The following is a 22870-nucleotide window of genomic DNA, read 5'->3' on the forward strand; positions in this document are numbered from 1 at the left end:
GGACATGGGTATTGTTAAATATTCACAGTATTTTTTGAAGAGAAAGTTCTCTTGAACATTCACTAAGGAGTGAGGTAATCCCAAATGACATTTTAAGAAGGAGATAGGAAAATTTAGAGGTAAAGATAGGAAAGAAAAAGATAAAGAAGGAGGAACTCCAAATAAAGCAGGCGATGTAATCATGCTTGGAGAAATAGCCACAGATCGCCATAGATGTGTGTGGAGCAGAAACAGTGAGGAAACTGGGAAGTGAGGCACTAGAGTTGCTGAGGAGAGGCATGTGAGTTCAGGATGGATCCTTGAGCACTGCTGTCCCATTCCTCGGAGTATTAGTCAGTATAGACTGCTTTTGAAAGGTTCGCATTAATGCTACTTCTTGACCATCTTCTGTGCCTTCTTTTGAAATCACAGATACATATTTCCACCTAGGTGCTAGCCAGGGTGCTCTTTTGTAGATGAATTTGGGAGGTTGCATGCAGAGTGGTTAGAGCCAATGCTTAGTTGGAAGTTAAACACCTCTTGTGTTCTTTCACTAAGTCTGTTTCCTTTTAGAATTTAAATAGATAGAGTCATATTTATTTTGTATTCAAATTCTCTCTCCCTCCTGTATACTTCATTATAGTAAACCTCTATTAATTTATAGAGACCTTCTCTATTTCATTTACTAGTTTATCCCTGACCCCTGAAACAATGCCTAGTTGTAGAAAGTAGTCAGAGTTTTTGGAATTTGTGTCAGTGCAGCAGCAGAAGGACTATTGTTGAGGAAGGAATTCGTACCCTGAGACTGTTAGATCCTTGTAGAGATGTTTGCGTCTTTAAGACTAATGCAGACATTCCAGGCATTAAGGCCAGCAGCATGTGAAAAGCAGAGGGAATGAGACTCTACAAGCCGGATTGATGGAGTTTTTTATAGGACTGAAGTAGGGTTACATTTACTGATGGATTCATTGGTTGATCGGCTAGCCAGAGCCTGGGAAACACAAGAGTGTCCACTCTGCCATAGCTCACTCATCTTTTCCATTCTGTTTAACATATGGCATACATATTTTAAAATTTAAATGTGCAGCATAAATAACTCTTGCTGTTACAGAGAGAAATTAATAACCTTTTTCATATTTTAGCATTGCCTCTAAAATGTTTTGTTTTCTATTTTAATTATTAGATATCCAGTCACGTTAAAGCAATTGATACAATTTACCAGACTACAGACTTCTCTGGAATTCGTAACATCAGCTTCATGGTGAAACGCATAAGAGTAAGGAACTTTAGTAAAGACATTTTAAAAAGTATTAAGGGGGCCGGAAAGATGGGCTTAACAGTTAAAAGCACTCACACTCTTCCCGAGGACTTGGGTTTGGTTAGCACTCACATGGTGGTTCACAACTGTCTGTCACTCCTGTTCCAGAGGATCTAATGTCCTTTTTTGGCCACCACGGGTACCTGCATGCATGTGATATATTTACATACATGAAGGCAAAAACACATAAAATAAAAATAAATCTTAAGGTTAAAAAAATTAGTAATGATCAAGTTTTTTTTTTACTTAATCTTTAGAGCAGAAAGCTCTGAAGCTCCTTGGCTAGGCTTGCTAGCTAATTTGATGAGTTTAGGGAGCATCTGTGTCTCAGAAACAAAGTAGAGATCATTAGAAGAACATACCCCGTGTCAACCTCTGACCTCTATACAAACATGCTTGCATTCACATGTATATACCACATGAGAATGTACACACACACTACAAGAGTCAAATCTACCAGGGCTTAACTGAGACTACAGGAGAGGTAAAACTGTATTGCTCTTTTTGCCTGATATACATTGCTGCCCCGCCCCCATTACTAGTTTCTTAAGGTTTGCTTTTCGTGTGTTGTTTTGGGTGTGCCCCACTTGTTATTCTAGGGCCAAGGAAAAATAAATACAGTGCTTAAATAAAATTAGAATTTGGAGAAACACTTATTGTTATAATCTTGCAACTTCTCAGCTTAGAATGTCATATATATTACGTTTGAGAAGTCCTCCAAGAAAGCAAGCTCTACATTGGCCATGGAATTCTTTTTGTGATAATATCCTCTGTAAGTCTCAAAACTGTTAAACAGAAGAACCACATGGTACTAGTTGCAATTTCTTGACATTTCTTTTATAATGGCTGTAACTAAAAACTGAACCTAAATTTTAGCTATATTAAAAATGGGTGGTTAGTATTTAAGTAGTATTGCTTTAAACTAAAATTACAATCTCAGTTATGGTCTTTGAAGCTGCCATATTTTTTATTGATGCACGCACACGTCTTCAGAGTACCAGTCATTTATTAAAACTGTATGTTCCCCTCAAAGCTGTGAAGGTCTGGTATTGACTGTTCTTCAGATTATCAAGGGGGGACTATGGAGGAGAACAGTAGCCAAGTATCAGGTAAAAGATCTGCAGGAACTTAGCTTAAACAGCAAGAGAAGTGAGGTGAAAGTAGAATTCAAAATTCTTGTACACATAGAAGAAAACAATGGATCAAGTAGTTAGTTAGGATTGATTTACCTGCTTTCTAGGCAAGAAGAACCAGGAAAATCTGGCAAACTCAGCCTTGCATTTCATGCTTATTCTTGTTATAAACTAACAATGAGGTTTTATGTCTTTATACTTGTCCCCATTTGTAGAGCTCCCATAAAGAGCCCTCCCTGCTAAGGCAGTTGAATATGAGAAAGCACACCTTGTTTATCAGTACTTGTAGAGGTGCAGTGTCTTCTCTACATGCTTCTGTTCAGGAATTTGGCAGATCCTCGCTGAGACATTTAACAGTTTCAGCTCCAATCTCCCTGCCCGGCTCTCCTTTCGTTCTTTTTGTCTGTGTGTTTATGGATTCTACAATCAATTCAGGGCTGTGCCCAAGGAGAACATCTCTGGAACTCATGAGAATGTTGTCCAGGTCTGTGAGAAGGGTTTGGTAGAGAACAACTAGCAGTAATCATTGACTTCAGTTATTGTTGTGGGTTTTAGATCAATACAACCTCTGATGAAAAAGACCCTACAAATCCTTTCCGTTTCCCAAATATTGGTGTGGAGAAGTTTCTGGAGTTGAATTCTGAGCAGAATCATGATGACTACTGCCTGGCCTATGTCTTCACAGACCGGGACTTTGATGATGGCGTTCTTGGTCTGGCCTGGGTTGGAGCACCTTCAGGTAGATTGTGTAACAATGTCTTAATACTTGGAAGAGAAAGCAAGTTTGGGGGAAGATTAGGTTTTACTAAGTATAGTAGGAAACAGTACCTGTACAGAAATTTAATTCACATAGCCAGGGTTAAGACTAGATGTATAACATAAAGCAAATGACAGAATAAATGAAAGCAGCCTTTTATTTTGAAAGGAATAAAAGAGTTGACCCTGTGGTGCACATACCTAAAATCTCAGCTCTCATGCTGAGTTAGGAGGCTTAGAAAGGTAAGTTCAAAGCCATCCTGGACTGTGTATAGGGAGACCCTATCTCAAGTAACTAAGCAAATAAATAAGTAAAAATTTAAAAAGAAAAGAGAAGTTTGGGAAGTACCCTGATTTTGGGATTTCCAGAAGCTAACAATTTTGTGGGAAGAAGTAGTATGTGTGACACCATAAAAGGTAAACCTAAGTTTTCCCACAAAAGCTAAATGCTACTAAATTCCCCTGCCTGCTCCTTGGAATGGAGCCTGAAAGTCAAGAGGGGAAACTGCTTTTGCTTTACCAAAAGGGAAAACAACAACAAACAACAACAACAAAACCTATATTCTTCTTTTCTGCAGTGAGAGAAAGAAACTGGTCAGGAGTTGCAGGTAGAAAGAAAGAAAACATATCTTCATTTGCTTTCTTCTGGTTGTTATTTTAACAGGAGAGATGCACTACCTGAAAGACAGTCTAGGCAGCAGCACAGGTGCCACCTGCAGCTCTGTGGTACCATCCAAGCTTACTATGGGAATGAGCCATAACATTGAGAGGGCCGAGCTGGGCTGTCCCCTTCCCATTACAGTAGGCTTGAGGGAGTCATTGGCAAATTCAGATTATTCACTGAATGATGGGTAGAAAGGAGTTCAGATTCTTTGGATGTGAGTGTGGCTGTGGAGTGTGAGTTGTCTGTAGGTTTTGGAGTCATAAGCAGTGATTTCTCCTTCTGATGCTTCATTTCTATTTAAAAATTGACCTTTCTTTACCTGGTATAAAACACATTTTTCTCATTGTTTAGTTTATTCTATGATTTATTATGTATATTTTATATTCTTAAATAATATATTTTATGTTACAGTTTTTGCTTTTTTTAAAGAAGCCAACAGTAAACACTCTTATTTTTATTTTCAGTGCTTTTCTTTCTTTCTTTTTTCCCCCTGTGTTGTAAAATGCACTTGATTCCTGTGTCTCTGAGGTACAGATGTCTGTCGCGGCCTGCTTCTCTTCCTGTATGGAAAGAGTGCTGTCTGTGCATAGTCCTCTTTTCATGCTCCTTGCATCGTGACAAGTTGTTCAGCTCTCTCCTTCCCAGGATGCTTCAGGCTTTCTAAATTCTTTTCCCTTTCCTCTCAAATAACTGGACATTTTTTCCACAAGATTAATGATTCCCTTTTACTATTAATTAGTGAGTGTTACAAAAGCTTGGGTATTTCTTTGGGTTTCCTTTGCATATTTTCTAGATAGTCTTGGGAAAGTAAGTGGTTCTCCTCCTGTGGAGCATAGCTAGCAGTGCTTGCGTCACCTGGGACCTGTGAGAAATGTTATGGTTCATAGGCTCCACCTATGTCCTTTGAATCAGGAACTCTGGTTATTCATCTCAGCAGTCTTTGTCTGAACAAGCCTACCAAGTGAAGTTGCTGCTCACTAAAGTGAGATCGAGAATCACCAAACTATTTATGTCTCTAATGTTCACTCACCAAATACCTCCAGAGCAAACACATCAATTTCCAACTGGGAACTTACAATCATTTTGCATTTTCATTTACAGACTATTGTTCATCAAAAAAAATGCCTGTAATCCTAGCAGAATCATGAGTTCAAGGACAGCCTTCGCTACCTAGTAAGAGCTTGTCCTTGGGGAAAAAAAGAAAAAAAAAAGAGCGAGGGTAGGTGGATACTTAGGAGCTTGACCAACTTTGTTGAAATCTTTAGATGCCTTCATGTCTTTTATACATATAACTGCTTAATTTCTTTTTAAATTCCTTATTTTGTCTCTTTAGAATAGTTTTTAGAGTTAAAGAAAAATGAAGCAGATGCTGTGGAGAGTCCTCCCCCCCAACCCCCCGTTCCCCCACACACTGGCTTTGAAGAACACTGTTTGTGTGGATTCTAGGATATCTTGTGCTGAAGTCAGATGATTTTATGATCAGATGGGGCTGTGGGCTTAGGGACACTCAGTATTTGTGTATTTATGTCTAGATTTCGAGATATTTAAACCACCGCTTTGTGATGATGCTCATTTTGTTAACATGGCACTGAGTAGAGTTTCAGGTTGAAAACACTATGACTTGTTTTTTTTTTTTAGATTCTTTGAGTGAAGCAGGGTTTTACCTTAGCCTATCATGAGCAAAGAGAGAAGACTGAGTAGTCAGAATGGAAAATATGACTAAATATGACTTTTTTTCTCAACTTTTATTCTCATTTCCCCCTTCTCTGTTCGTTTTCTTTGTGTATTAGTAACATTTTCCCTTTATTTCAGGTGTGAAATGCACTCTGACTTGACTGTTAAATCCCCAACTCTGGGCCTTAGAAGGCTTTTTCCAAAAGCGGTTTCAAAGAGTATAGGCAGAGAGATTAAAGGCCAGAGTGAGGGAAAGGAGCCTTCTCTTCTCTCTCTTGGCTCAGTTGCCTTAATACAGGGTCCTGCCTTGAAATAACACCAGCAGCTTTGTCCTTGGTACGGAACTGATTTTGAGTTTGATGTACACTTTCTTTTATAAAGGATGTTACATATGTAATTTGCTTGATTATTCCAGGGTAATGGTTCCTGCTTCCCAGTTAATATATTTAATTGATTGCTTTTCCTTCTTTCTTTTCTTATGATTTTTTTATTCGATATTTTATTTATTTACATTTCAGATGTCCTCCCCCTTTCCCCTTCCCCCTCCCCCCCCCCCCCCCATTAATCCCCTCTCCCATTCTTCCTCCTCCTCTTTTGCCTTTTTACTGTTTAAATTACATGCAGATATTAAGGTCAGTTCTAGGTTGAGGAACTAGCAATACACTAGATGCAAATAGTCAAGGAACAAGCAAGACAATACACCCAGATAGTCAAAGAGGGGTGGCAATAAACAAAGTCCCGTGATCACTCCTGTGATCACTATTTCTAAGGCGTAATCAGGATGACCAAAATATCTGAGCCTACTTCCCTGGCCTAGCCCAAAGTCATTTTCTTGCCTGAAGCCTACTTTTTTGTTCCAGCCTAATGTCAGATTCCTGCCTGCAGTCCATTTCCTTATTCTTGGCCAATGTCAGATTCCTGCCAGGCAGCCCCAAAAGCTTGCTACATCTCCCCCTTTTTTATTGCATAAACCAAACTGAGCCTGTCTTAGGTCATTCTGACAAGAAAGCCTTCCTTACCCATCATGGAATATGCATTATCATATGCAATGCACTTATGTCTTAGGTTGGTAAGGCTCTGTGTAGAATCTTACCCATCCTTGGCTTGCCAGCCTGTTAAATTAATAACTCTGTCTGGGAGTCCATTTTCAGTTTAAAGTCATGTACTTTGGCTGCTAGCCTGCTGATGTAGTTAGAGACACGCTTTAACATGATGAGCAGGAATAAAAGTATTCCCAGGACAAAAAGGTTTGACCAAAATGGAAATACTGACCTCAGGCCATGGATAATTTTATTGGCAATATCTGCAACATCAAAGCTCAATAGAATAGCATTCTTTAAATTCATAATTTCACAATGCAAAGTTAAAACACCCAGAGAGGTATTAGGATTATGCCAAATACCCTAAAAGTGTCTTTAAACTTTTTTCTAATTATAATGACAGTCATTGTAAATTTTAGAAGTAACACTACTCCAGTGATATTTGTCATGACACTTGAGATGGCTCCTAACTCTTGAACCCTGAACCTCCTTCAGATAATTTGAATAGGCTATAGATTATCAATCCGTTGTTCCAGACACACACACACACACACACACACACACACACACACACACACACACACATATATACTTTTGTATACTCAATACATTAGTAAAAATTTTTTTGCTAGATGGCTAACAAAAATAGCTGTCTTAAATACCTTCTTGCTTCTGCTTAAAGTCTAACTCACTTCTTCCAGCACTTTCAAGCTTTTTTCAGAGAATCAAGGTTTTTTAATACTCAGGGCAGTAAGACAAAAGCTGGTTGATAGACCTCCGTAACAGACGTGCTAGGTTTCAACACACTAACACAATTAGAAATTATATAGTCAGTGCAACTTATAATAAATACTGTAGAAGATACAAACCCAATTTTAGGTTGACAAAAGAGCCTTAAAACATGTACTAACCCTTGTTTGAAATCTAGATCCTGTCCCAACTTTATCTCTTGCTATCATATCATAGAGAACTACAGCTAACTTCCAAATATGTCTCTGACAAGGTCCAGATCCAGACTTCCAAATGTAGACTATTATTTCCAACATTGGATTAATTTCTAGACCAGTGAATGATTGAGTCTTAATAGCTGGTCACCTTTAAGAAAAATACAAGAGACCTTATAATTTCTCTTTTTGATTCTCTGTCCCACAAGATCTAAAAACTTGAGGCAAGGCAGCTTGTCCCATCTGGGATATAGGCAAGCAAAGGTGGGTCAAGAACATATGTCCAATACAGCTTCCCAGTCACCCTTGTCAGGGCACTCAGCAAGCTCACAGGTCAGCATCATTCTTTGTCTCAGCAACAGCATGTCTCACCAATCATTCTGGCAGCCATCATGTTCCTATAGCATCCTGCAGAAAAAAAAAAACACAAACATGCCCTCTTCCCCATATTAGATACCTGGTCGGGATCATGCCTTATGCCAGTAAGTGGATCCTTCCTTTTCACCTAGGCATAAGTATGGCTAGTTGAAGGGTGCCATAGACACTCAGCAGACAGTTCCTTGGTATCCAATTTTTTTTTAATTTAAAATAAAAAGGGTATGATTTAAATAAATTTGTGGTGTTTAGGTATATACCTCCCCCTTTTTTATTTTATTAAGATATTGTTTTAAAGTTCCATGGGCCCCTTCCACAATACCTTGCTTTTGAGGATTATAAGGAATCCCTGTAATAAATTGTTGACCAAAAGTCTCAACTACTCGACTACAATTGCCAGATCCATTATCTGTTTTTTATTGGATATTTATTTACCTTTCAATGTTATCCCCTCTCCTATTCTCTCTCAACCCCTTATGCCATCCCCCCTCCTCCTACTTCTATGTGGGTGTGCTCCCACCCATTCACCCATTACTGCCTCCCTGCTCTCCAATTCCCCAACACTAGTGCATCCAAACATTCAGGGACCAAGGCCCTCCTCTCCCACTGATTCCTGACAAGGCCATCCTCAAATACCTATACAGCTGGAGCCATGGGTCCCTCCCTGTGTGCTCCCAGGCTGGTGGTTTAGACCCTGGGAGCTCTGGTTGAGTATTTTGATACTGCTTCTAAGAAGGACCAAAGCACCCACACTTTGGTTTTCCGTCTTCTTCTTGAGCTTCATGTGGCCTATGCGTTGTATCATAGGTATTGTGAGCTTTTGGGCTAATATCCACTTATTAGTGAGTGTAAACCATGTGTGTTCTTTTGTGATTGGGTTACCTCACTCAGGATGATATTTTCCAGTTCCATCCATTTGCCTAAGAATTTCATGAACTCATTGTTTTTTAATAGCTGAGTAGTATTCCATTGTGTAAATGTACCACATTTTCTGCATCCATTCCTTTGTTGAAGGACATCTGGGTTCTTTCCAGCTTCTGGCTGTTATAAATAAGGCTGCTATGAACATAGTGGAGTATGTGTCCCTGTTGTATGTTGGAGCATCTTTTGGGTATATGCCCAGGAGTGGTATATCTGGGTCCTCAGGTAATACTATCTTCTATTTTCTGAGGAACCACCAGACTGCTTTCCATAGTGGTTGTACCAGCTTACAATCCCACCAACAATGGAGGAGTGTTCCCCTTTCTCCACATCCTCTCCAGCATCTGCTGTCACCTGAGTTTTTGATCTTGGCCATTCTGACTGGTGTGAGGTGGAATCTCAGGGTTGTTTTGATTTGCTTTTCCCTTATGACTAAGGATGTTGAACACTTCTTTAGGTCTTTGTTTAGCTCTGTGCCCCATTTTTAAATCAGGTTACTTGATTGTCTATAGTCTAATTTCTTCAGTTCTTTGTAGACCTTTGATACTAGCCCTCTATCAGATGTAGGATTGATAAAAATCTTTTCCCAATCTGTTGGTTGCTGCTTTATCCTATTGACGGTATCCTTTGCTTTATAGAAGCTTTGCAGTTTTATGAGGTTCCATGTGTCAATTCTTGATCTTAGAGCATAAGCCATTGGTGTTCTGTTCAGGAACTTTTCTCCTGTGTCCATGTGTTCAAAGCTTTTCCTCATTTTCTCTTCTGTTAGTTTCAATGTGTCTGGCTTTATGTGGAGGTCCTTGATCCACTTAGACTTGAGCTTTGTACAAGGAGATAAGAATGGATCAATTTTCATTCTTCTACGTGTTGTCCTCCAGTTGAACCATCACCATTTGTTGAAAATGCTGTCTTTTTTCCACTGGATGGTTTTAGCTCCTTTATTAAAGATCAAGTGACTGTAGGTATGGGGGTTCATTTCTGGGTCTTCTATTCTATTCCATTGATCTTCCTGCCTGTCTCTGTACCAATACCATGTAGTTTTTATCACTACTGCTCTATAGTACAGCTTGAGGTCAGGGATGGTGATTCCCCCAGAAGTTCTTTTATTGTTGAGAATACTTTTTGCTATCCTGGGTTTTTTGTTATTCCAAATGAATTTGAAAATTGCTCTTTTTTTTTTTGTTTTTTGGCTTTTCCAGATAGGGTTTCTCTGTGTAGCCTTGGCTGTCCTGGAACTCACTCTGTAGACCAGGCTGGCCTCCAACTCAGAAATCCGCCTGCCTCTGCCTCCCAAGTGCTGGGATCAAAGGCGCGCACCACCGCCCGGCTCTGCTCTTTCTATCTCTGTGAAGAATTGAGTGGGAATTTTGATGGGGACTGCATTAAATCTGTAGATTTCTCTCGGCAAGATAGCCATCTTTACTATATTAATCCTTCCAATCCGTGAACATGGGAGATCTTTCCATCTTCTGAGATCTGCTTCGATTTCTTTCTTCAGGAACTTGAAGTTCTTGTCATAGAGATCTTTTACTTGCTTGGTTAGATTCACACCAAGGTATTTTATATTATTTATGACTATTGTGAAGGATGTCATTTCCCTAATTTCTTTCTCAACCTGTTTATCTTTTGAGTAAAGGAAGGCTACTTATTTGTTTGAGTTAATTTTATATCAAGCCACTTTGCTGAAGTTGTTTATCAGGTTTAGGAATTCTCTGGTGGAAGTTTTGGGGTCACTTAACTATACTATCATATCATTTGCAAATAGTGATATTTTGACTTCTTCCTTTCCAATTTGTATCCCTTTGACCTCCTTTTGTTGCCTAATTGCTCTGGCTAGGACTTCCAGTACTATATAGAATAGGTAGAGAGAGAGTGGGCAGCCTTGCCGAGTCCCTAATTTTAGTTGGATTATTTCAAGTTTCTCTCCATTTAGTTTCATGTTGGCTACTGCTTTGCTGTATATTGCTTTTACTGTGTTTAGGTATAAGCCTTGAATTTCTGATCTTTCCAAGACTTTTATCATGAAGGGATGTTGAAGTTTGTCAAATGCTTTCTCAGTATCTAGTGATGTGATCATGTGTTTTTTTTTTTTCCTTTGAGTTTGTTTATATAGTGGATTACATTGATGGATTTCCGTATATTGAACCATCCCTGCATTCCTGGGAAAAAGTCTACTTGATCATGATGGATGATTGTTTTGAAGTGTTCTTGGATTCAGTTTGTGAGAATTTTATTGAGTATTTTTGCATTGATATTCATAAGGGAGATTGGTCTGATGTTCTCTATCTTTGTTGGGTCTTTGTGTGGTTTAGTATGAGCGTAATTTTGGCTTCATAGAAAGAATTGGGTAGTGTTCCTTCTGTTTCTATTTTGTGGAACAGTTTATAGAGAATTGGTATTAGGTCTTCTTTGAAGGTCTGATAGAACTCTGTACTAAAACCGTCTGGTCCTGGACTTTCTTTGGTGGGGAGACTTTTAATGACTGCTTGTAAGAGGAGCTAAAGTGGGAGGAGTAAGGGGAGAAAGAGAAGGAATAAAGAGAGGAAGAGGAGAAGGAAGAGAAGGAGCTAGGGGAGAGAGAGAGACACGAGAGAAGGGAACATGGAGGTGGATGTTCACATGTCCATAGCAGTGAAAGGTAGTTGGTATATCTAGGTTGGGTATTGAGTTACACTTCTGATTGTATGGGCATCTTGTTACTGATCATTACCAAATGCATAAGCTTTTGGATAATTTAACCATTAGAGTTTCATTTTCCTACTGGGCCCGCATGGATGGCGGGCTGGTCTGGGCAATGCCCAGTCTTGCAGAGACAATGTGGAAGATTGGCAGAGCCATCTCCCATGCTGGCATCTCGTGGGTGGCAGGGCTGGTGTTTCCAGCTGGCTGTTTCTAGCTGCAGCACGCAGGTGGCCTCCAGCCTAGAAACATGGCAGATGAGCCAGGCAGAGCCGCTGCAGCTTAGATGGTCGGCTTGACTAGCAGCCGTTTTAAAATAATGTACTTTAATAACTGCCTCTATTTCTTTTGGAGTTATGGGACTGTTGATGGTTTATCTGGGGCTGATTTAACTTCGGTAACTGGTATTTGTCTAGAAAATTGTCCATTTCATCCATATTTTCCAATTTTGTTGAGTATAGGCTTTTGTAGTAGGATCTGATGATTTTTTTAGTTTCCCCAATTTCTGTTGTTATGTCACCCTTTTCAGTTCTGATTTTATTAATTTGGGTACTGTCTCTGTGCCCTCTCGTTAGTCTGGCTAACGGTTTATCTATCTTGTTGATTTTCTGAAAAAAAAAACAGCTCCTGGTTTTATTGATTCTTTGTACAGTTCTTTTTGTTTCTACTTGGTTGATTTCAGCCCTGAGTTTGATTATTTCTTGCTGTCTACTCCTCTTTGGTGTCTTTGCTTCTTTTTGTTATAGAGCTTACAGGTGTGTTGTCAAGCTGCTAGTGTATGCTCTCTCCAGTTTCTTTTTGTAGGCACTTAGAGCTATGAGTTTTCCTCTTAGCACTGCTTTCATTGTGTCTCATAAGTTTTGGTATGATGTATCTTCATTTTCATTAAATTCTAAAAAGTCTTTAATTTCTTTCTTTATTTCTTCCCTGACCAGGTTATCATTGAGTAGAGTGTTGTTCAGTTTCCACATGAATGAGGGCTTTGCATTGTTTTTGTTGTTATTGAAGACCAGCCTTAGTCCATGGTGATCTGATAGGATGCATGGGATTATTTCAATTTTCTTATATCTGTTGAAGTCTGTTTTGTGAACAATTATATGGTCTACTTTGGAGAAGGTACCATGAGGTGCTGAGAAAAAGGTATATTCTTTTGTCTTAGGATGAGATGTTCTATAGTTATCTGTTAAATCAATTTGGTTCATAACTTCTGTTAGTTTTACTGTATCTCTGTTTAGTTTCTGTTTCCATGATCTATCCATTGCTGAGAGTAGGGTGTTGACGTCACCCACTATTATTGTGTGAGGTGCAATGTGTGCTTTGAGCTTTAGTAAGGTTTCTTTTGTGAAAGTGGATGCTCTTGCATTTGGCCCATAGATGTTCAGAATTGAGAGTTCATGTTGGTGGACTTTTCCTTTGACGAGTATGAAATGTCCTTCCTTATCCTTTTTGATAGCTTTAAGTTGAAAGTCAATTTTATTCAATATTAGAATGGCTACTCCATTCTTAGGACCATTTGCTTGAAAAATTGTTTTCTAGCCTTTTATTCTAAGGTAGTGTCTGTCTTTGTCACTGAGGTGCGTTTCCTGTATGCAGCAAAAAGCTAGATCCTGTTTACGTATCCAGTCCATTAGTCTATGTTTTTTTATTGGGGAGTTGAGTCCATTGATGTTAAGAGTTACTAAGGAGAGGAGATTGTTGGTTCCTGTTATTTTTGTCATTAGAGGTGGAATTATGTTTGTTTAGCTATCTTCTTTTGGATTTGTTGGAAGAAGATTACCTTCTTGTTCTTTCTAGGGTATAGTTTCCCTCCTAGTATAGGAGTTTTCCCTCTATTATCCTTTGTAGTACTGGGTTTGTGGAAAGATACTGTGTAAATTTGGTTTTGTCATGGAATATCTTGGTTTCTCCGTCTATGGTAATTGAGAGTTTTGCTGGGTATAGTAGCCTGGGCTGCCATTTGTATTCTCTTGGGGTCTGTATGACATCTGTCCAGGCTCTTCTGGCTTTTATAGTATCTGTTGAGAAGTCTGGTGTAATTCTGATAGGTCTGTCTTTATATGTTACTTGGCCTTTTTCCCTTACTGCTTTTAATATTCTTTCTTTGTTTTGTGCATTTGGTGTTTTGATTGTTATGTGACAGGAGGTATTTCTTTTCTGGTCTAGTCTATTTGGCGTTCTCTAGGCTTCTTGTATGTTTATGGGCATCTCGTTCTTTAGGTTAGGGAAGTTTTCTTCTATAATTTTGTTGAAGGTATTTATTGGCCCTTTAAGTTGGGAATCTTCACGCTCATCTATACCTATTATCCTTAGGTTTGGTCTTCTCATTGTGTCCTGGATTTCCTGGATGTTTTGGGTTAGGAACTTTTTGCACTTGCATTTTCTTTGACAGTTGTGTCAATATTTTCTATGGTATCTTCTGCCCCTGAGATTCTCTCTTCTATCTCTTGTATTCTGTTGGTGATGCTTTCATCTATGACTCCTGACTTCTTTCCTAGGATTTCTATCTCCAGGGTAGTCTCCCTTTGTGATTTCTTTATTGTTTCTACTTCCATTTTTATGTCCTGGATGGTTTTGTTCAATTTGTTTGCCTGTTTGGTTGTGTTCTCTTGTAATTCTTTAAGGGATTTTTGTGTTTCCTCTTTAAAGGCTTCTACCTGTTTACCTGTGTTCTCCTCAATTTCTTTGAGAGTGTTATTTATGTCTTTTTTTTATTTTTGCTTTTTTTCTTTATTAGGATCTTAAATTTGCATAAAAAGTACTGGGTTTTATTACAGCATCCTCATACATGTGTCGTTAGAGTTCTGATTTGTTTCCCTCTACCCTTTCCCTTTCTTCCTCCAGCTAGTTTTCTCATCTGATTAACTGTCACATATATTCCATCACCCTCCCTCCTCATTCTTTTTTTTTAATGTGTATTTTTTATTATTATTATTTTTTTAAATGTAAATCAAAGGCTTTATAAGTTTGGTAATGCTCAATAACAAGATGCCCATACAATCAGAAGTGTAACCCAATACCCAACCTAGATATACCAACTATCTTTGACTGGAGGAGACACGTGAACATCCGACTCAATGTCCCCCCCCCTTGTCTTCTAGCTCCTCCTCTCCTTCTCCTCCTCCTCTCTTGACTCCTCTTCCTCTCCTTACTCCTCCCACCTTAGTTCCTCCTACATATCACCCTTCCTGTTAAGATAAAACTTGTCTCTCAAAATGCAATTAGAGCATAACTATACCAATTTGTATCAGTAAGGTACAAGATAGACCTAATACTCAGTCCAACATTTTGTTGGCTAACCAGAACCTCTGTCATCTCTCCTAACTAAAAGACTTAGTTCTGAACCTGGCTTTTTTTCTTGGCTTTAGAATGAATGTCAGCTGAAAACCATCCTCTCAAGTCTTTTCTCTCAAAGTAAATAGCCAGGATTGGCTATGAGACTATAAGTCTTGAGCCCTGTCAGAAATCCAGAACGACTGAATTAACTGAAATTATGGGAAGCACAAAGCATAGCTTCTAAAACTTAGCCAATTTATAGAGACTGCTGAACACCTGGACAGTCCCTGTACTACAAAGTGTTCGAGCATCTGATCTTCAGCCTTCTGGCCCAGGATCATCTGACAGACCTAGTGATGCAGAATTATTAAGGGCTGATTACTCTGTCTTGGCAGGTATAATCAGTCGACCATCCAGCAAGTGTGTCCTTTTCTGGACAGTAATTCGTCTGTAGATGAAAAGAGGCAATTCTTGCCTAGTGGCTGTCTCACCACAACTGGAGTGACTCCAAAGATGCTCAGTTTCTTCTTAGAATCTAAGACAGGAAGCTGTCATGAGCAGACAGGTCTCTAATCAAAATGAACATTAATGCAGAAATGTTTGTAATGTCAATTCTGTGGACTTCTGACGTTTTGAAAACCAACTATCCATGCAAGGCAATCTGGACTGTTGTCTATTAACTCCTCTCAGCTATTTCTAAATAAAATATAGAAAACATCCTAACAATAAACTCAGAGCCATGAATTTGCTATAGGCCCTTAACTCACAGGCTAACCTTCTCAAATCAGTTAAAAAAGTTAAAGAAGGACTGGGTCTAAGCCTTGTATTCCTAAATGTGTTATATAGGCACAATGCCTATGAGAGTAACAGTATTAATCTCACTTTTATATCAATAAGAAACTCGTACCAATGAAAACCTTAAATTTGAAATCAAAGTAAATATTGTACCATTTAAGAAATTATAACTTAAAGCTTAATAACAATTATACAGATTTCTCCCAATAGGTTATGGCTATGCAATAAATCCTAGCTGTTCCTCCCTGTTCCAACAAAACCACTACTTTTCCCTAGAAAGACAGCCCAGTATTGACCACCTCAGTCCCCAAGCCCAGGGAATAGGGCCACCGACTCTTCATTAACTTCTTCAAGTTAATTACGTGCGTTGAGATATTAAAAGAGGGGTGGGGTGGAGGGAGAGTAAATTGATAAGCCTCTGACGTCTGTGTCTTCACTGCATTCAGCTGAGATTCCAGAACATCAGAGGTTCAAGCAGGTCTGCTCAGCTTGCTTGATGAGTAGATACACCAAGGCTGTGTATTCTGCAATATACACAACAATATTCTCGAAACAAATTTTGTATCAAGATAATTTTTTGTTTGAATTCTGGTATCTAGTCTTCTGGTGGCCTGTCTGTATCATATCTAATCCATATAATTCTGGGAGTTTCTATGAGAGTGTGCTCCCATCATCCTCCCATTCCCACCTCCCTGCTCTCAAATTCCCCAACACTAGGGAATCCAAATTATTGGGTACCAAGGCCCTCCACTTCCACTGATGCCTGACAAGGCCACCCTCAACTACCTATACAGGTGGAGCCATGAGTCCCTCTGTGTTCTGGGGCTGGAGGTTTTAGAATGGCTACTCCAGCTTGTTTCTTAGGACCATTTGCTTGAAAAATTGTTTTCCAGCCTTTTACTCTAAAGTAGTGTCTGTCTTTGTCACTGAGGTGGGTTTCCTGTATGCAGCAAAATGCTGGGTCCTGTTTGCGTATCCAGTCTGTTAGCCTATGTCTTTTTATTGGGGAATTAAGTCCACTGGTATTAAGAGATTTTAAGAAACAGTGATTGTTACTTCCTGTTATTTTTGTTGTCTCCTTACCTAAGATGTTGCTCCAGTTATAGCTCCTTGGAGGCCCACTTCCTCTGGGTTTTGTGAGACTGGGTGCAGAGCAGCTGCCTGGGATCTGCTCATTGCTCCAGCCCAGACAGGAAGGAACCAGTGCTCCAGGCCAGGAGTGAATTCCTGGGTCCTAGTGAGTCCCAGTTACTCCTTGTTTGGGATAGGTGTTGCTGTCTCCTTACCTAAGATGCTGCCTGGGTTAGAGCTCCTGGGAGGCCCACTTCCTCTGGGTTTTGTGAGATTGAGTTCAGAGCAGCCGCTTGGGATCTGCTCTGTGCTTGGGCCCAGACCGTAAGGACTATTTATGTCCTTCTTTAAGTCCTATATCATCATCATTAGAAGTGATTTTAGGTCTGAATCTTGCTTTCCTGGTGATATGGGGAGTTCAGGACTTTCTAACGTGGGAGAACTAGTTTCTAATTATGCCAAGTACCCTGGGTTGCTGATGCTTATGTTCTTGCACTTGCCTTTTGCAGTCTGGTTATCTTTAGTGCTCCCTGAGCTGTCTCTGACTGGAGCCTGTCTTTCCCATTATCTTGTTTTTTTCAGAACTTTTTGGGGTGGGTGTTGCTGGGCTATAGCTGAGGCCCAAGATCTGCTAGTATTCGGGCATAGACCGGAAGGAACCAGTGCTCCGGGCCAGGAGTGAATTCCTGGGTCCCAGTAGGTCCCAGTTACTCCCTGTTTGGGGCAGGTGATGTTGTCTCCTTACTTAAGATATTACCATGGTTTGCTTTGCCTTCTTTCTGAAGAGAAGATGGTGGACATGGGAACTGTTGTACTCCAGCATTATCACGTGGAGCAGTTGTTAACGCTCTGTGGGAATAGTAGAGACACTGAGATCCCTGAGCACTTACCTGCTTTTTTATACATTCCAGTACATTACTTTGCATCAGATAACTTGTGTTATAATTTCTTTTCTCTCCTTCCCTTGAGACCCCATCTTTGTGCTTGTAAGTCTTAATTATGTTTGCTGTTATCTTGTTCTTTTTAGATAACACTTCATAGCCGATTTATTGACTTTATAGTATTTAATAGTTCTTAATCTTTCAGTTCTATTTGGCTTAATTAATCTTCCCTAATTCTCATCCTGTTGTATAATTTGCCCTAAATTTAATTCATTAAATTCTTCAGTCATTTCACTATTCAAGAATATGATAGTAGAGATTTTTGTTATGTTATGGTTAATTATCACAATATTTGTATGTAGATTATTAATGTTAGTCCTTTTTGCTGACCTAGTTGCTGCAGGAAAATTAATGAGAGTTGAAGTATCTTAATAGTAAGCTTCTAGTCTTTATGTCTTTTGCTGGTTTTTGAATAATCTCTTCTTTTGCTTTTGTGTTGGAATTAGGACACCATGTACACTAGAGATTCTCTAGCTGCTTCTTTGTGAATACTAGAACTCTGTTTCTTCTTTCGTAGTACTTTCCTGGAGGTGAATTTTTTTTTTAGGTGTCTTTGATCAAGAAAACAGTATCTACCCATTGAACTCAGTTTATGTGGAGATTCCCACATAAAATTATACTATGCCTATAGTGGAGCCATCAGAAAAGAGTCTGGTTCCCATACAAAGATGTACAGGGGTGTGGCCCAGTGTTAGAGCACAGGCTTAACATATACAAGGCCCAGGATTTGATCAGCACCAGGGAAGAAAGTCAAAACAAAGCTCGAGAAAACTATACAGTTTTCTTCAGTGTTAAACAGATAACCTGTTATCATTTTGATTGTTACCACAATGATTTTATAACGGAGTAAATTTTATTTTGAGTCAGAGTGCTCACTATGTACAGGCTGAGCTTGAATTTGCATTGAGCTTGGGACTTTCTTTTTGCAGGTTCCCCAGCGTTAGTCTAGGGTTACAGGTACTAAGTTAGATAGCTGTCACCTTCATTCAGTTTCCTTTCATTTGCTGAACCTCTTTAACATGCTTCTGAAATGTATTTCTCTGGTTTGTTCAGATATGTTCTGACCTGTATTAACTGTTCTCAGTGTTAATCAGTTAAGTAAACATAGCTGAGGTTTGCTCAGGTTACTTTCACTCTTCTCATTTATTCACAAGGTTAGTTTCTAAAAAAAAGTGTTGTCATTTTGATCTTAAACTCCAGTGTTCTTTTTAATAAGTAAAAAGACAGACTACAAAATAGGTTACTATGCTTACTTTGAGTAATTTTTAAAATTCTTTAATTTTTTATTTTTTAATTTTTTTTACATTTCAGTCTTTATCCCCCTCCTGGTCCACCCTCTTGACTGTTCCTCATCCCATACCTCCTCTTCCATCTCCAAGAGGATGTCTCCCCCCAGCCTCATCCCACCAGACTTTCCCACTCACTGGGGCCTCAGTAGTCAATCTATCTTTCTTATCTTTCTTTCTTTCTTTCTTTCTTTCTTTCTTTCTTTCTTTCTTTCTTTCTTTCTTTCTTTCTTCCTTTTTATTTGGGCAGTGTTTTATTTTCCTTTACAACTTAATAAACACCTTGGGTAAGGCTGCTTGGTAGTTCAGAAAGGTCACAGCGATGGTGTTTTCCTGACAGCATGTAGTCTTCCTAGTGAGTGGAATGACGTGTATGACGTCACTGTCAAACAAGCAAGACTGCATTTATGCACCATCATTTTCAGGATTGTTGGTAACTTGGGCATACTTTTCTCAAATAACCTTGCCTCCTGTGTCACAAGGCCCAGCTCGCTCACATTCACTTCAGTAACTGTACCTTTGGTGATCACACCCAGGGTTGTATATAATGGGGATCATGGATTCTTTTTCACACCAAGTATAGGCAGGCAAAAAGTAGCCTTCAGCTCAGGGTGTGTGACATGGGCTTTTTTGAAACGTAGACCCATTGGCCTAATGAACCTTTCATATTTAGGTGGTTTTCTTGTAAAACCATCACCAACAAAGCAGACTTTAGTAACCATTCTCTTCCATGACTTCTTTTTTCTTTTTCATGTTGGAATAACTTCCAACACTTCTGTTTCTCCTCAGGCAGGAACTTTGGGTAGAGGGTCCTCCCATTTTCCTGCCTTTTCTTTTGGTTTCTGCTTAATCATGTTGGAAAGTACTTTTGCTCTCGACTGCCCCTCTCTGTCCAGCAGATAGGCAGGGACTGCTCCTTGTGGAGTTTTCTCATCCTTCTGCTTGGTGTTTCTCTTTTCATGCATCTTAATAGTCTTCTTCATTTGTATTTTCTCCGCGTGACGCTGTTTGTTGTCGTTTACCCATCAGGCCAATATAGTTTTTTTTTTTTTTTTTTTGCCTTCTTTGAACATTCATGGGCCTCCCTTCTTTCTTTTTGTTTTCTCATGGTAGTCCAAACAATATCCATATTCTTCCATATTTGTTTTCCTGCTTTTTTATTTACCACCTTCTCGATAGCCTTTTTTTCATGTCTTTATTCCTTAAATCAATGTCACTTGATGCCTCACTGACAGATGTATGATACAGTGCACAGCAGGACTGTCAGCACATGCTGATGCCCCTCACTCTTTGTACATGTTTCTTTTGCAGAATGTAAAATATTGAGAATCTTTTAACTTGTATTTAATTTGCAAGCTTTCCCTTTAAAAGATGAAGGGGTATAAGCTTTGGTTCAGTGTAAATGTGAACTTACTCAAATTTAAAGGAAATAGAAATGTTTTGCAATGTCAATGGCAGAAAAAAATTGACTTTTTGATGTTGAAAAATATGTAAGGATTGTGTACTAAATCCTGGGGTTTCTTTGTAGGGACCATTAATGTTTTATTTTAAATTATTTTTAAAGTCTTGGAGTAATTGGACTATTTGAATCATTTAGGTGCATTTAGTCATTGTATTTTGAATCGAAAAATATAAATGTTTTAGCTCCGTGCAATGATTTTAATTACTGTTTACCTGGTTTTTTTTTGTAGGAGAATAGATAATCAATTTAGTCAACATAATTATTATTATTATTATCATTATTATTATTGTTATTTTAAAATCTGAATTAGGAAGCTCTGGAGGAATATGTGAGAAAAGCAAGTTATATTCAGATGGCAAGAAGAAGTCGTTGAACACGGGCATCATTACTGTTCAGAACTATGGCTCCCATGTGCCTCCCAAAGTCTCTCATATTACGTTTGCTCATGAAGTTGGACATAACTTTGGATCTCCAGTGAGTACTGCCTAATTATTAAAATTTAAAAAGCAATTAGCCTGGCTTCTATCTTCAGTGATATTTTGCAGTACAATAATGTACATATGAATGTTTAGCGTTAATATCCCAGCTCATAGTGATATAATTGACCATACTGAAAGTAAGAAGAATTCTGTGAAAGCCCAGAATTTTATTTAGCTTCTTTGTGGAAGGGTAGTTTTGAGATACAGTCTCATGTAGTCTAGGTAGTCTTGAGTTCCTGACCCTCCTATCCCTGCTTCCCAAGTTTTAGGTGAATATCTGTATGGCCCAACCATGTCTGGCTCAGTCTGGCTTGTTTATGCAGAAGATGATCTGTGTATATTTGCTGGTTCTGAAACAGTCACCATCACATAATACATTCAAATGTATTTTGAATACATCTCCTTTTAGTAATCTCGTAAATTGTGTGATGGCTTTTGTTTCTATTAAAGCAATATTGTGATTTATATGAATCTATTTCTCTACTGTATAAGTAGATTGATATTTTATACTTTCTTATAATAAGTTTCTGACACACAAAAGAAAAAAATCGCATAGCAGGCCATGTTCGCATCACCTAGAACAGGAATTGGCAAGCTTTTCCCAAAGGCCCACATAAACATTTTTGTTAGCCTTGGGCACTAGCATTTGTCTCATGCTCCATGTTCTTTATTTTTCAGTTCTTCCAGTCTTCAGATATGGAGAGCCATTCTTAGCTTACTTAGGCTTGTGTGTAATGTGGGTTCATTTGCTGACCTCTGAGTCAGTTGGAAATTATCAAGGTTTTTGCATTGTCTACTTTTTGTGTTCCTTTATTTTTCATTAAGATGTTTAAATTTATACCCTTTAGAAAAAAAGGCTACATATGTGACCACAATGTGATTATTATACTTAACAACAGCTGTCTTTGGTATTGTGCTATACTTGGGTCCATTCTGACGATTTTACGGTGATCTAAATAAACATTGATTCAACCTAGAAATAGGACATAGTAAAAGGTTTTGTCTACTTTCGGTGGACCTTATCAAGTATGTGTTTGGGAAATTTCTACTTGAAAATTATGTAAATTCATTTTACTTGAACCTTATAATTTGTAAACATGGAAATGTTTTATTATTTTAAGGATAATTTGTTGGTGTTGAGGGTATAGGTCAGTATAGAGTACACATGTAGCATACATGAATCCTAGGGTTTAGTCTCTAGTGCCAAAATAAATAAACTAATAAAAACTTCATGAACTTGTAGTTTAAAATCTTAAAAGGCACTTCTTAGTTTTCCGAGTTTTTAAAATGTATCATCTCAGACTTTCCTTGTCTAAGTCTCCATCAGAAGTTGAGAGGTTGTTTTCATAGGAGTTCTTGAAGTGTCAGAGATGAGCAGAGGGCTGATGCTTAAGTTGCAATTTAAGTGCAAGGAAACACACCTTCTTCACAAGCACCATACCCTTCTAGTTCCTTTCTCTGCCCTAGGGCCTGGCTTGTTTTATTTTTATTATTATTTGCTTTTGGAGAGTATGTAGACTTGGCTGTTTTGGAACTCTCCATGTAGATCAGGCCTACTCATGGCAATCCTGTTTCAACTTCCTGAACGCTAGAGTTAAAGGCATGTGACATCACATCTGGTTTGTTGTGAGCAGTCAGAAGCCAGCAAGTGTCTTCCTCCATTGTTTCATAGTCTTCTTTTAAGGCAGGACAGCTCACTGAACCTAGAGCTCGCCTTTTTAGCTAGTCTGATGGTTGGACTATATAAACCCCTGAGATTTTTCCAACTGCCAGCATACTTCCTTGTTCATCTTTGATGTGGGTTCTGGGAATCTAAACTCAAATCTGCAGACTTGGGTGGCAAGCACTTTAACCTGCTGAGCCATATCTCCCCAACCCCTCACATCTCTTAATCTTTATCCGACTGCCAACGATTGCATTTAGTAAATTAACATTATTGTATATTTTATGTATTGCTTAATAGATAATTTGGTACTTGTTCCTTGTCAACTTTGTTGACCTTTTCCTCTCCTTCAAGAGTACTTTTTAATACACACACACACACACACACACACACACACACACACACCTGGCCTTAGTG

General features: G+C 38.7%; 1 protein-coding gene across 1 annotated transcript in view; it reads left to right on the top strand.

Annotated features, from left to right (window-relative positions):
• The window catches only part of Adam10 (ADAM metallopeptidase domain 10), a 122416-nt gene that overhangs the window by 78751 nt on the left and 20795 nt on the right, over positions 1–22870 (top strand). Inside the window, exons 7-9 of the mRNA XM_028771330.1 lie at positions 1163–1255; positions 2986–3169; positions 20622–20785. Coding sequence (XP_028627163.1) covers positions 1163–1255; positions 2986–3169; positions 20622–20785 — 441 coding nt within the window. The remainder of the gene's footprint in view (positions 1–1162; positions 1256–2985; positions 3170–20621; positions 20786–22870) is intronic.

The sequence above is a fragment of the Grammomys surdaster genome, unplaced genomic scaffold (assembly GCF_004785775.1).
Source record: "Grammomys surdaster isolate TR1022 unplaced genomic scaffold, NIH_TR_1.0 206, whole genome shotgun sequence".
Taxonomy (NCBI): Eukaryota; Metazoa; Chordata; class Mammalia; order Rodentia; family Muridae; genus Grammomys; species Grammomys surdaster.